At 45.9% G+C, this 15,090-nt stretch overlaps 3 protein-coding genes and 1 pseudogene across 4 annotated transcripts; 2 read left to right on the top strand and 2 right to left on the bottom strand.

Annotated features, from left to right (window-relative positions):
- Nucleotides 1-1,081: 1,081 nt before the first annotated feature.
- On the top strand, nt 1,082-3,844 carry LOC311045671 (hexokinase-2-like; the record flags this gene model as incomplete). Its single annotated transcript, XM_084057620.1, has 1 exon — nt 1,082-3,844. One exon carries the CDS (start codon nt 1,082-1,084, stop codon nt 3,842-3,844), a length of 2,763 nt encoding a protein of 920 aa, XP_083913746.1.
- A 3,687-nt stretch (nt 3,845-7,531) lies between these two features.
- Nucleotides 7,532-8,828, bottom strand: LOC311045075 (large ribosomal subunit protein mL37-like; annotated as a pseudogene). Its single transcript has one exon. The product of its transcript is annotated as a large ribosomal subunit protein mL37-like (transcript).
- Nucleotides 8,829-10,093: 1,265 nt separating this feature from the next.
- Nucleotides 10,094-11,377, bottom strand: LOC311045351 (mannose-6-phosphate isomerase-like; the record flags this gene model as incomplete). Its single annotated transcript, XM_084057197.1, has 1 exon — nt 10,094-11,377. Exon 1 carries the CDS (start codon nt 11,360-11,362, stop codon nt 10,094-10,096), a length of 1,269 nt encoding a protein of 422 aa, XP_083913323.1. The 5' UTR covers nt 11,363-11,377.
- A 2,123-nt stretch (nt 11,378-13,500) lies between these two features.
- Nucleotides 13,501-13,806, top strand: LOC311046143 (ubiquitin-related modifier 1-like; the record flags this gene model as incomplete). The annotated part of the gene is made up of 1 exon (XM_084058295.1): nt 13,501-13,806. One exon carries the CDS (start codon nt 13,501-13,503, stop codon nt 13,804-13,806), a length of 306 nt encoding a protein of 101 aa, XP_083914421.1.
- Nucleotides 13,807-15,090: the final 1,284 nt, after the last annotated feature.

The following is a 15,090-nucleotide window of genomic DNA, read 5'->3' as shown; positions in this document are numbered from 1 at the left end:
AGGCTACCTTCAGCACTCATGAAGTTCAGAGTGAGTATGCACCCATATCAAAAACAGAAAACTTTGCAATATCACGTCTTTTGAAAACTATTAATCTATGAAGTGTGTTCTAGTCCCTCTTGATAGGGATCAATTTGTAAAAATAAATATATATGGGCATAAAAGGGACAAGGACTGACAGATACATAGATCTCCATATATGAGCATTTCAACATGCCCATACAGTATATGGGCATATATGATGACATCAGGGATCTCCATATATGGGCATTAAAGGGACACGGACTGACAGATACAGAGATCTCCATATATGGGCATATCAGTCAGATTGGCGGTGCAACGTAGGAGATGTTCCGAACCTGTACTTAGTAAATAGTTGGTGTGAACTCTGCCATCCACTTGACTTACGGTGCGTTTTAACAGCAGGCGATTAGGGTAGTATTTTCCGGAAGTGCATTATATGTCTATGAGAGCCGGCAACTACTGGCGATAGGGCGAAGTGGGCGGGGGGCGATGAAAGATGGATTTTCTTTATCTTTTGGACGATGTCGCCCGGCGATCGCCCGAGAGTCGCCCGCTGTTAAAACGTACTGTTAGAAAGATTTTTAAAAATATATCTTTTTTTTATAGTTATAATTACTGTATAGGTGTGAACTGCTATTTAGAGAGGATTTAACTTCATCTAGGGTTGACCACGCTAGATCGCCATGGTTACTCAAGAGGCTAGAGTGAGCAACAAATATGTACTCCATATTTGAACATAATGGTCAACCTGGAACTCCATATATGGACATGGTTGACTTGGAGCTCCATATATGGAGCCAGCTGAGTCATTTTAGTCTGACATCATAGGCCTACTGACAGTTAGATTAGATGACATACACCAAATTTGGGCGTAGCTGTAGTGAGAACTTTATATATGGTTTATGGCTGAGTCATCGTGACATCAGCAGGATGACACAGACATCTTGCTAGGCGCAATATAAAAAGGACAGGCACAGGCACAGTTTTCATTTCGTATCGCTGCGTCACTGTTCATATAGAAGAATTACAGAACTGAAACAACTCTTCACACAAGAAAATGATAGCCTCGCATCTGTTGTCGTACTACTTCACGCAACTTAATCAAGACCAAGTACAGAAAGTGGACAAATATCTGTACCACTTGCGGCTGTCTGATGAGACCCTGATGGACATGTCATCGAGGTTCCGACGAGAGATGGAGAAGGGCCTGTGCCGTGACACAAACTCTGTCGCAGCTGTCAAGATGATGCCCACGTATGTGCGCTCAATTCCTGATGGAACGGAGAACGGGGATTTCTTGGCCCTGGACCTTGGTGGGTCTAACTTCCGTGTGCTGCTGGTCAACGTGTGGTCAAATGGCAAGCAGGTGGTGAAAATGAAAGATCAGATCTACGATATTCCAGAACACCTTATGAGAGGATGCGGCTCAGAGTTGTTCGACCACATAGCTGATTGCCTGTATGAGTTCCTGGATAAGATGGGCATGAGAGAGAAAAAACTTCCGCTGGGTTTCACGTTCTCTTTCCCTTGCCAGCAGAACAAGTTGGATGAGAGCATTCTGGTATCATGGACCAAAGGCTTCAAGGCGAGTGGTGTGGAAGGGAAGGACGTGGTCAGTCTCCTGAGGAAAGCCATCAAGAAACGAGGGGACTTCTTCGTTGACATAGTGGCTGTGATTAACGACACAGTGGGCACAATGATGACTTGTGGCTATGAGGACCATCAGTGTGAGATTGGCCTGATTGTAGGAACAGGCACCAATGCCTGCTACATGGAGGAAATGCGCAACCTGGAGATGGTGGAGGGTGATGAGGGCCGGATGTGCGTCAACATGGAATGGGGAGCTTTTGGAGATGATGGTACCCTGGAGGACCTGCGCACTGACTTTGACCGGGAGATAGATGCCGGCTCCCTAAACCCTGGCAAGCAGCTGTTTGAGAAGATGATCAGTGGTCTATACATGGGGGAGCTTGTGCGACTGATCCTGGTGAAGATGGCTAAGGAAAAGCTGCTATTCCAGGGACAGATAACACCAGACCTCCTCACCACTGGACAATTCCACACCAGCAATGTCTCAGCCATTGAGAACGACAAGGACAAGGAGGGTCTGGTGAGTGCTGAGACGGTGCTCCGTGGCCTGGGTCTGGAGCCATCAGCTGAGGATTGCCTAGCCACCCAGAGGGTGTGTCAGATTGTGTCGACAAGGGCCGCCCACCTCTGTGCTGCCACACTGGTAGCCGTGCTACAGCAGATCAATGACAACAAGGCAGAAGGGACGCCCCGCAGCACCATTGGGGTGGACGGGTCTGTCTACAAAAAACATCCACAGTTTGCGAAAAGGCTCCACAAGATGGTACGGCAGCTGATGCCAGACTGTGGTGTGCGCTTCCTACGTTCAGAGGATGGCAGTGGAAAGGGAGCAGCCATGGTGACAGCAGTGGCCTATCGCCTGGCCAAGCAGCATGCAGAGCGTCAGTGCATCCTGGACGAGTTGCGACTTAGCCATGAGCAGCTGCTGGATGTGAAGCGGAGGATGGGTGAAGAGATGGTGCAGGGTCTGGCCAAGGAAACCCACCAGGTAGCCAGTGTCAAGATGCTGCCCACCTATGTCCGGGCCACACCAGATGGAACAGAAAGCGGTGACTTCTTGGCTCTGGACCTTGGTGGCACCAACTTCCGTGTGCTCCTGGTGCGCGTGCGAAGTGGCAAGAGGCGTAATGTACAGATGCACAAAAAGATCTACGAAATCCCCCAAGACATCATGCAGGGCACAGGGGAGGAGCTTTTCGACCACATTGTACATTGCATTGCTGACTTTCTGGCATATATGGGAATGAAAGGCGCGTCCTTACCTCTTGGCTTTGTATTCTCCTTCCCCTGTCAACAAAAGGAACTGGATCAGGGCATTTTGCTGAGATGGACAAAGGGTTTCAACGCTAGTGGCTGTGAGGGGAAGGATGTAGTGACACTGTTAAAGGATGCCATCCACCGCACAGATGAGCTTAAATTAGATGTGGTGGCATTGGTGAATGACACGGTGGGGACAATGATGACTTGCGCCTTTGAGGATCCTCTGTGCGAAGTGGGACTCATTATAGGAACAGGCACCAACGCCTGCTACATGGAAGAGATGGAGAATGTAGAGTTGGTGGAAGGTGAGGAGGGGAAAATGTGTGTCAACATGGAGTGGGGCGCATTTGGAGACCATGGGGAACTTGATGAATTCCGTACCAAGTTCGACCACGCCGTGGACGACACCTCGACCCACCCGGGGATACAGAGGTATGAGAAGATGATCAGCGGGTTGTACCTGGGGGAGATCGTCAGGAACGTGCTGCTGGAGTTCACTGCCAAAGGTCTGCTATTTAGAGGCAGGCTGTCTGAGCGCCTCAATACTCCAGGCATCTTTGAGACCAAGTTCCTGTCACAGATTGAAAGTGACCGACTGGCACTGCGGCAGGTACGCTCTATCCTGCAACACTTGGGCCTCACCAACTCCACCTGTGATGACAGCATTCTGGTGAAGGAGGTGTGCAGTGTGGTGTCACGGCGTGCAGCCCAGCTGTGCGGCGCAGGCCTCGCTGCTGTCGTGGACAAGATCCGACAGAACCGTCACCTGGAGCGTCTCCACATCACTGTGGGAGTGGACGGAACCCTCTACAAATTACACCCACATTTCTCCAGCATCATGCAGGAGACGGTTGGAAATTTGGCACCACAGTGCGAGGTCACTCTGCTGCACTCAGAGGATGGCAGTGGGAAGGGAGCAGCGCTCATCACAGCCGTGTCCTGCAGGATCAGAGATGCAAGGCAGCGCTAAGGCACCAATGACTCTCTGTGCTCTGAAAACACTCAATGCCTTGTTGAATAGATAGCGCCATTCTGACAGGAAGAAGATTCCCTGTAATTTTGAAACACAGGCAGCCGTCCGGCTGTCAGCGGCTAAACTGTCCCACGGGCATAGAGCTGATCATGTAGACGCAACATTGATTGAAAATGTCATAAAAAACATTGAAAACACAATTAAAAACATTTGCAAGGCATGCGTGTGGTCAGACAGCAGTCTGGAGTCCATGAGGCTTGCCCGGGTGAGGGAATAGTTGAGGGGAGTGTTCAAGCCAAGCCCAGGATTTCTATCGTGGTCTGTGTCAGTAGTCGGGAGCAGCCGTCAGAACATGAAGAAGCTGTGGGTAAAATACGGACTGGGGGCAAAAAACATAATGTCGTGGTGATAAAGAGGGGCAGGAAAGACAAAGTGTATTTAAAATGTGATGTCAAAACATTGCATGAAATTCTGGGACGCTGTAATGTTTATGATGTGTCGATATTACCTGATGTAGGACATGAGAATCACAGGTAACACCAAAATAGATGGCAATGTCTGCTCTGGGGGAGAATTCACCAATATCCAAAATAAAGAAAACAGTTTTATTTGAGTTTTATTTACTGATACTTTTTCAGGGGTAAGTGGCTGTTTACTAAAAACAAAAGTGATGCAACATTGGCCACAAACTAATTCCTGGCAGACAGCGGAACTTATGGTAGTATCGAATATGTTAGATCAGACAGAATACACAAGCAATGCTTTTCAGTCACTCTTAACTTAAGTTTTAAAGGATAGACATGAAACATCAACTCCCTACTCCCCATCCAAATGGTACCTCAAAGAGACAGTAGAGAGAACAGAACTGTTATTTTGGCTATTATAGCCACAGAACAGAACAATGACATGGGCAGAAAAAAATCTTATTTGATACTATACGTCACATGTATCTCTGAAAACAGGGTGGGCCATATCACAGATTGATTGACATTTGCAGTAGCCAATGGGACAAAGTTATCAGTGACAGTATGAGCTCTGCTCTGAATTAGCCTCTTGCATCAAACAGATTAGAAAAACGAGGAAGTAACCTCAACATAATTGTGTCTTTTATTTGTAAATCTGTGTATCCTATATTAAAATTGGCTTAAGGGCTTGAAACCACCACCACCTCACAATGCCTCAGCCATAACCATATAAGGAGTTCCCAATGAAGCGATGCCCAAATATGAAGTGTTTTTAACTTCAATGTGTCATATAGAGCTACTATATGGACACAAAAGGGGGCATCCCCATACATGGGCATATATTGATAACATCCATATGGGCATAAAAGAGGACAAGGACTGACAGATACAGAGATCTCCATATATGGGCATAAAGGGGACATGGACTGACAGATATAGAGATCTCCATATATAGTAGACATGGGCATAGTAGACATAGGCACAAAAGGGGCATGCCCATTTATGGGCATATACTGATGACCAGGGATCTCCATATATTGGCATAAAAGGGACAAGGCGAAATGCCTCCCATTCTCTGCCTCACTAATATGTATGGCCGAGTGCCGACTGTTCTCAGGGAATGGAAACAAGCGGGGCGAGTATTCCACCTCGCTGGGTCCGAGTGTTCCTCATCGCAGGGACCGAACTATGTGCCTGGTCAGAGGTTTCAATAAATAAACGCAAACAAACTGCTTCACATGAATGATGTTGGTGTAACTAAGAGATTCGATGTGTTATATACGCAGATATATGGTTATATACCATCGAGAAGGGGCTGATGCTCTGCTTGATATATATAATAAAAGTATTTTTTTATATAATTTCATTGGCTTAGGCCCAAATCCCCAAGTTTATGTCATAAAAACATTAGCTAATCTAATTAGCCTGATTATCCTTGTAGATTTCAATGCCAGCTAACAAAAAAAAGACTTTTCTGTTATTGAGGGCAGATATTGCATATACTGAATCTACAGTGAATTAAGAGATAAGGGCTAAAAAACGTAAACGTTGATTCTTTAATGTCATAGGCCTTTAATGTTAACAGTAGAAAGCCAAGTTCTAGCCAAAAAAAAATGTTTTTGTGTTTAAAACTTTCGGTGAAGTTAGCCTCTCTGACTTCCCCAGGAAGTAAGTTCCACAGTTTTGATGCATAGTTTGAAAATGCTGCCTCTCCTATTTTCTTTTGTGGCCTGATGTGGAGGATCCGAGCGCTCTATGAAGAGTGTATGGCAATTGAAAGTCTGTAATGCAGGGCCTAGCCATTGAATGCTTTGCAAACCATGAGAAGAACCTTGACATATATTTTATGGGAGACCGGGAGTAGGGAGAGTGGACAGGACTGGTGTGATGCTGAAATGGACAAAGGGGGGTTAATAGTCTAGCAGCAGAGTTATATGTAGTCTGGCCATTACAGCTGTCTAAGCGACTAGTGAATAGTGATGAAGGCATGGATTATTTTTTCTGCATTTGGTTGTGACAGGAAGGGTCGTACCTTTGCTGTTTTTGAGATGAACATTTTTATTTTGTCATTTTATTGATTTGAGATGTAAAATGGAGATCTCAATGTATCCGTTTGCCGGAGAGTTAGTGGGTTTGCATTCATCTAATCTGTTATTTTGGTGATGCAGAAGGTGATGGGGCTTAAAGAGCACCGAAGTCTGATTTATTTTTTGTGTTGAAATCCCCATTTGGGAATCTTAGATCACGTCATATAAGAACTGTGTTCCAAACATAAACACACCACCCTGGCGTTTTTGTCAGGGGGGTGGCTCTGCATCGTTTATGATATTCATTCATATTTGATACAGCCTGTTTCTGGCGAAAATGGAATTAATTCTGCCATAAAAGTCTTAAGAACTACTACTTCCGGGTCTGAAATCACTGTCCCTACAGCAGCCACGTTCATGGGAAATGTAGTCTTTGGGTTGTTTGACTCGTTTCTAGTGTTTATATTGTGTTACTCTTTGGGTAAATGTGTACATTTACACCTTCAGTTAGATTATAGATTATAATTGTATCATCTACGCATGCATGAAAGTTAACATCGTGTTAATGATGTCTCCTGGAGAGAACATGTAGAGAGAGTAATGGGGAGAAACATCACTATCCCCTCTGGTGATTTTACTACACCAGAAGGGGATGATAGTACGGTTGCCCGACACATTCTCCCTAGTCAACACAGATCAGTCTGTGTAGGTGCGTATACAGCCAATTTAGGATGTTCCCACATAGACCAACAACTATGTGTTCAAGTCGATGTAGTAAAATCCCATAAGTCAGCCATGTCCGAATATGGAGTCTACGATGTAATAACCACGATGTAATAATGACAATTTTGACTCAAGAATAGTGACCTGTTAGACAAACTAGATGATGTGAAAGCCTTCGTAACACATATAATCCATGTTGCCCAGGGACAGAGGTGCCTCCCCACCACATGTTGACCGAGCTTACGCCCCAGAGCTTCCTGAGACCCCTCCTTTCTACCATGGAGCATTACAGATCACTGTACGTTTAGCAAGCAATGAAGATAGTTATGGACACATTCTAAGCTCAAAGGAAAAGACCTGGGAGGTTGAAAGCAGTCACTGTCATCACAGTCATTGTCATACGGCTGTGTAAGTCTACACACCGATGCATGCAGCACGCACATACACAATCAGTCAGGTATGATGCAGTCTCAAACAGCTCCATGGAGGTAGAGAGCTAAGAATTTGCTGAATGTCTCAGGCTGGTATCCTGATAGGCCAGCTGGTACCTGCACCTCTTTCTTCCTGATGAGCGGGCGCACCTTTGCATAGTCATAGAGCAGATTGTTCTCATCCAGCCACACCTGGTTCTTAATGCCCTGGTTGTCACGGAGATCAGTAGTGTTCAGTTGGAAGACGACAAATTCGAATTGTCTACCGTTGGTCCCGACAGCTTGCACAGTTATAGGATGGTCCAATATGCTCAGAGGCTGAGGCCCATACAATTTGTGTGCACGCGCCAAAGCGTTTCCATAGGCAAACATGATCATCTTGGCTCTGAGCTGTGGTGGATGCAACCTAGGTATAACCTCCCCCGTCTCCAGAAAGTAAAGTGTATGGGCATGGGGGTAAGGGTAATCATCTTTGAAACCTGTGTAATTCTCTCTCTTATACGCATATATTTTCTGTAAATCAATAGCTGGAGAGATGGGGAATAACGTTTCCAGAACATGTTCGGTTGTGCTCTGCACTTCCTGTTTCCCAGCGAGTGCTGGGATGGGGCCATGCTGTTCAGCAGCACACCATTCCTACCCCTCACCTGGAACAAATCTTCACCTCTTTCCCATGTGGCACTCAGTGTGTAATTCTCTGCTGGCATCCTCTTGCCCAGGGCTGGGTGTCTGGATTGTAGTATATACCACAAAGATGGAGCAGGTTATTGAGCAGGGAGTAACAATATTTGTGTTTCCTCGGCCTTGTCTCTGTCGTGTCCCAGAAACGAGCACGTCTGATGACATCCTGCACACGTTCATCCTGATCGGGGATCTGATTGGCTGGAGTTTGGGCCAACGACCGGAGTTGAGGGGGCAGACCAGCGGTGAGCTTGGCCTTGGTCAACCACAAAGCCTGACGCACGCCTTCCAGTATGCTAGACCTCTGGTTGAAGACATAGCATGTTTTTTCTTCAAAAAGTGGCATCTCATGAAGCGGGGGTGAATTGTAACGCAGTGGGTCCTTATAGTCTCTCTCCCATTTAGGGTAAACAGGCTTAGCGAGTCCCGGGACATAATGCATTTTTTCCACGTATGTTATCTACTCTAGTCCTGGAATCTCGACTCTCTCCCTTGGTTTTGGTCGAGGAGGAACCTTGGCAGACAGTTGGCCTGTGACATCGAAGAGTCGCCGACTTATCCCACCAAGGGAGAGGAGTCTTAAATCGTTCAGTGCTGTTGTTTGTGACAAAAACGGAGCCGCTGATTTTAAACAGTGTGCTGTTTCTGTAATCATCTCGGCCCTTGGTCTGTTTGAATTGTATTACATGTAGAACATGCAGAGCGTTACTGAAACCTAAATCATCATTGCCTTAATAACATGTTCTGCAGCCATATTCTCCACATCAAGCTTTTGAAAACACTTTGCCAAGCCGCTCCTTTCTCCCATAATTTTGTAACCTGCAAAAACGCAGGACGTAGTTCACACAGTAGGGACTGCGGCTTTACTTAGCCAAACTTTACTTGAGTATTTGTGCAGTTGTGCAAAGACGTGGTTTAAAAATACATACAAAAGGCATTATACTGTAACTGGAAAGAATAATCTGCGGCCACGTCATAACACTGATGTCACCACGTCCTCACTTAACTATATATGTGGTACCTATGTCCACATATGGTGTATACCGTCTATGATGCCAGCTCAGAACGTGTTAGCCCCATCGCAATATATGGGTCCATATATGGGTATCTCAGCCTGCTCCATATATTATGGGTATCATGAATATGGTCTTCAACATTGTCGCCCCCAGATTTCCATTTGGAAATGATATGTTTGTGCCAGCCATCGAGCGGCTGGCACAAATATGGAGGTATATATATGGGCATAAAAGGGACACGGTAGACAGACAGAAACAAGATCTGGGATATTCTGTTGTCTTTCATCTTGAGCATCACCTTCGAGCATCCATCCACAGCTCTGCATAAGGTTTGTTATATTCAATTACACCATAGTAGCAGCAATGCAAACCTGTCAATGATGGAGATGATTGTTAATATACGTATATTAAATAGATACATGCATTTTAGTAGACACATGGCCTTCTTTGTCGCCCTCATCAGCAGACTGTGAGTGCTTGAGTAAAATATGAGAGAAATTCACTTGATTCAACATCTTGACATGTTTCTCTACAACGATGGTTCTCAAAGTGGGGTCCGGGGACCCCCAGGGGTACTTGAGGGGGCTCCAGGGGGTCCCCAGCTAAATGATGGACAGGAACCAAATGGACCCTTATGGGTCTGTAACTCTGAGAGTTAAATTAACATTGATTTTACAATATGAATTGGGGTCCCAGAGATAGAGATGCCATTATATGGGGTCCGTAGCCTAATACATGTCAAACTGGGGGTCTTTGATATTTAAAATGGTTGAGAATCACCGCTAGAGCCGTACAAATCTTCTCTTATGGGGGTCCCTGGCTTTATCATTTCAAATGGGGGTCCGTGGGCTAATACGTGTCAATTTGGGGGTCCTTGACATGAAAAAGTTTGAGAACCACTGCTCTACAAGAGGCAGCAGGCTCGGAACATGGTCATCCCTGACTGGGAAGTAACGTGCAGGGAGACACTCTCATTGGCCGACACAAACAGGACAGTGCCACGGCATAGAGTGACGTCAGAGTGGCCTGGGGCCAAGGTTGCCGTGGCGTTGCCCTCGATGACCAGGAGGATCCCGGCGCAGTCCAGCGGGGCCACAGTGTACCGCTTGACCGATGCCGGTACCTGTATCTTCATGACAGTGAAGTCTGGTATGGGGGGGTCATAGAGGGTCACACAGGGGTCAGAGGGATCCTGGGCAGAGGGGAAGATCTTGGAACTGACTGGAGCAGGACTGTAGTTCAACATCTCACACAGCGTGTTGACGTCCCTATATTTGGGCGTCAGGCCAGCTCGGACCGTGTTGTCCGAACATGCCATGCACTCTATGCAATCACCACACAGGTAGGCATGGGGTTCGTTGGCTCCGAGGAACATGGCCTGGCCGGGTTCTAGCACTATGTGATTCAGGAAGTAGATTGAGAAACATCCGATGTCACCGGGAAACTGGGAGTGGAGGCGGAGCAAAAGCTCTCCGTTGCTACTGGATGTGTCGCGTCCTGCCGCGGAGTCTTCGGTGACTCTCTTCACCAGCATGTTCAGTTGGTCGACAAGCACTTTCTTCTCACAGTTCATCATCCTCGTGAAGCACTTCTTCAGGGCTCCGCCCGTACGGACTGCATCGCCCATGCTGCACTGCAGCTCCTCCGCCGTCTTACTCCCAACCAGCGCACAGAACTCCGGGACAGATGTTAGGAAACCCATGATCTCCTCTACAGGCCTGAAGCCACAGAGCCCCTGGAAGTGGGTGAGAGCAATGGCCATTTCTGGTTTGTGGTTGGTGTCTGGGTAATGTTCCGGAAATTGAGCATGGAGCCGAGCAGCCATCTCCCTATTGGGATGTGCCTGTATGGACAGGGCTGTGTTGATGGACAGAGCCTTGAAAAGGAAAGGAAGCTTGCCCTGAAAGATGTCTTTGACCTTTGACCCCAGACAGGCAGGGTTCTGGGTAATCCACTCTCCAAGGGTCCTCTGGGATATTCTGCTGTCTTTGATCTGGGCATCACCGTTAGGGTGAGCACCCATCCACAGCTCTGCATAGGGTTTGCCATCTTCTATGACAGCCAGAGGGTCCCCACCAACAACCAGTTTGGCTACTTGACTGTCGAGCCCAACCTTCCCCCATGCATAGTTCTGAACAGCACAGGTCAGTGGAAATACTCTCACTTCCTCCATGGCTGCACCTTCTGCTGTCAGAGCTCTCTGCTCTAGCTCAACGATGAACCTGCGAGAGAAAAATAAGGAAGTTAAAAGTAGTCAAAACTTCCTAAAATTGTACTAAGAGAACAGGGAATGTTTATAGGCTTTTAAAATGTATTTTTTATGTCCAGTACTTTAATGTAGAAATAGGCCTGCACAAGTAATCAAACATCATGAATGTACTGTATGTAATTATTTAATAAACTACACAATTAATACTTTAAAGTGCGTTTAGCGATTGGCTGCAATCTTACATACTTAAGAGTTCTGCTCAGTGATCTCAATAGTCACTTAACTGTGGCTAAATAAGACAAGCTCCAAATGGGAGCCACAATGATCCTGTGAAATATATGAAAATTTGTCAAAGGCAGAGTATTATAGGTCTAATTGGTTGAAAATACAGTTAGAAGGACTTTGACCCTTTATTGGACTTAAGTATAGGTATTAAGACTGCAGCCAATTGCTGAGCGGCACAGCCTGTGACCTGTCTATGACTTATGACTCCATATTTGGGCAAGGGTTCACCCCGATCCAACAACCATTGTCTTCTATTATTAAACTAGAAAGGTTACTTCACAATACAAGTAACTTTCACAATACAAATTATATTTTTTATAATGATAATTATATTGTTCCATATTTAACAAACTGTGACGAACAAAAGAAAAACAGCAGGACACAGAGGTTTTTCCGCATCTCCAGAAAGGACTGAAAATACCTTCGCCTACCCTAAGTCTTCTTTGGTTCACTTTTGTTTCGTCAGGGAGTCCAGAAGGCTCTTTCGCTACCCGGCCCCCTCTTCCTCGTCTTGCGACCTTTGATCCCTATCTGGGAGGGAAGAAGAAGGGTGGCCAGTCCCCACGGGGTGACCTTAGCGGCACCCGCCGCTTGAGGCGCCTTGGTCTCTGCCTGCTGGAGCACCCAGGAGCTCTCCTGGCACAGCGCCAATCTGTTGGCCTATACTCTCCTCTCCAGACAGTTTCTGTATGAGCTGGTTGATTGGTCTGTGGCTGGAACTGTACGCTTGCCTCACTGTTTAGTGGGTCTACAGGGCCTAAACTCCTCAGGGACAGCAGCCTGGATTTGAAAGGCACCATGGACTCCGTTGACACTGGGGACTACTGTATCTTCATGTGATGAGGCAATGCTTTCCTTATTTGCATACTCCACCACCGCATATGTGCCATAGCTTTCAGAAAAAAAGCACTTGTTGATATCTCTGTGTCTTGATAAATATTTTAGGACCTTTTTCTCATTTGTTTTGTTTGGACAGCTGATGAGCATAGACCTCTCAGCTTGTTCTTGTCTGGACAGCATCGAACGACTTGTCCTCATCCTTTTGTTCTGTTTGATCTTTCTTCAAAGGTTCCTCTTGTGTCGCAACAACGTTTGTTCCCAGTTGTCTTTGAATCCCTGCATCAAGCTTTTGAAAAAACTTTGCCAAGCCGCTCTTTCCTCCCACATGTAACCTAGTGCACACACTGATGGACGCCATTGTTGCTCTCAAAGTGACATCCTTCAACGTGACAGTCTTACTCTTAATGGGTACTTTTCTGAATCCACTTGACAAATCAAATATGCATTTTTAAACCAAACAAATCCATTGAGGGATGGTTGGTGATCTGTTCTGTTCTGTCATATTTCCACTCCTCAAACGTGGTGATGTCCTCTGGGTCATCTGGAATGGGTCAAGAGAGACAGCAGACCATTGGTTTAACAGCAAACCAGTTACCATTTAACACACACCCATGGGTAACTCCATATATGGGCACGGCTATTTGCGCTGACATCAGCCATTGCTTAACAATGCTGATTTGCACTGATGTCGGCCTTGGGCATGTCCATATTTGGTCATTGATGTTGGGCATGTCCAATCCATATATGGGCATATTTGCCGATTTGCACTGACGTCTAGCATATCCAGTCCATACATGGGCATATTTGGGCCTATTGAGATCGCGGTGAATCGCTGAGCTGCACTGCTCAGTAATCTATAAGATAGCAGACAATTGCTGAGTGGCACTGTAAAGGAACCGTGAAAGAGAGACTCTTTAGATTTTCAGTTACTTGTGACTGATCCCTGTTCCATTTGAACCATTTTCTGGATGCGAAATATGGCGGTGCCCGTAGCACTTCACTTGGAGTTTGGAGGAGGGGCTGAGCTACTCTTTGATGGTGTGAAAGAACATGATGTGCCTCTTCCAAGCCAATCAGAGCCTTGGGACATGAAGCAGCTGCTAGTTTGGATTCGACAGAACCTGCTGAAAGAACGTTCAGAGCTCTTTGTCCAAGGAGACACTGTGAGACCTGGCATTCTGGTGCTCGTCAATGAAGCAGACTGGGAACTTGTGGGGGAGTTGGAGTACCAGCTTCAGGACCAAGATAAAATTGTGTTCATTTCTACTCTACATGGAGGTTAGATGAACTGGGGACCATACGCATGTACTCGCACACAGACACCCATAAAAGCTATATAACACACTCACATTTCAGCTGTATGACATACACAAATTCACACAGCTTACAACTACATGACACATACAATATACTCGTAACCACCTCTGTCTATCAACAAGAATTCAAATGGAACTATATACTGTCTGTCAGTGGTGTCACATGAACTAACAAACGTAGAACATTTCTTCATGTTCTTGTGATGTAATTGCAGAGCTCGATGAGCGAGACAGGGAGATTGGGATAGGGGGAAGAGAGGGAGGGAGTGAAAGGGTGTGACATCAGACCAGACCGAGCTCGATCAGCGAGAGAGACAGAGAGAGGGAGGGAGGGAGGGAGGGCGAGTAAGAGGGTGAGGGATGGAGAGAGTCGGTTTTCTTTCAACTTTCAATGTCTATTGTAAAGCTGGTGGTACAGAGCTGTGAAGGAGAGGGCATACATGCACCTCATTTTAAATCATGACTCAGTCAGTAGTAAATGGTCAAATAGATGGCCATACACCATAAGAAAGGCAGAAGTAGCTTGCATTGTATTTTACTTTTAGTTTTAAAAGCCCTACTCTAGCTCCTCCATACATTTCCGATCTGCTAACCCCACTTCCTGTCCCCGGTATAGTCAGATAATCCACTCATAAACTCAGTTTATTCAGTTCCCCTCACACACCTCAAAGCCAAAGCTGAAGGCCTTTTCTGTTGCGGCAACTCAACTTTGGAACAATCGTCCATGATCATGATCTTGATCTACAAGCTCTCAACACCTCGCGCTGCGAGGCTTTGAGAGCTTGTACATCGGTTATTTTTGGCAAAGAGGCTATAGGTGTATAGTGAAAAAAATAGCAGACTAAGTAAAAAAAAAACTTTAATCTGAAACACAATTTTATACAATATAGAGTAGGGGGTCCCTGCTTCATCTCTCTCTCAGCTAGGGGTCCTTGGCCTGAAAACGTTGAAGACCCCTGCTCTAGAGATATTTAAACATCTTCAATCTCCTCTCCCCACATAGGGCCTACATTTAGCCTACATTTCAAAAGGTCATCATACATAGCCTATGGCATAGGTTATCTATGATGACCTTTTGTGTAGGCTAGCCTACATCGGGTCACCACCAGAAACATTGGAACATTGGATAACTTATATGTGCCCTTAGATATGACTGTAAAATACTATTAGGCTATTAGGCGCTATATGAAGTCGGATTTGGTAGTATCCCAGAATTTAGAACTACATTTAGGCAGGATGTCATAATGAAAT

Source organism: Gymnoscopelus microlampas, assembly GCF_963454915.1.
Source record: "Gymnoscopelus microlampas genome assembly, chromosome: 5".
Classification (NCBI taxonomy): Eukaryota; Metazoa; Chordata; class Actinopteri; order Myctophiformes; family Myctophidae; genus Gymnoscopelus; species Gymnoscopelus microlampas.
The sequence above is the reverse complement of the archived record's forward strand: the minus strand, read 5'-3'. Positions and strand labels throughout refer to the sequence as shown.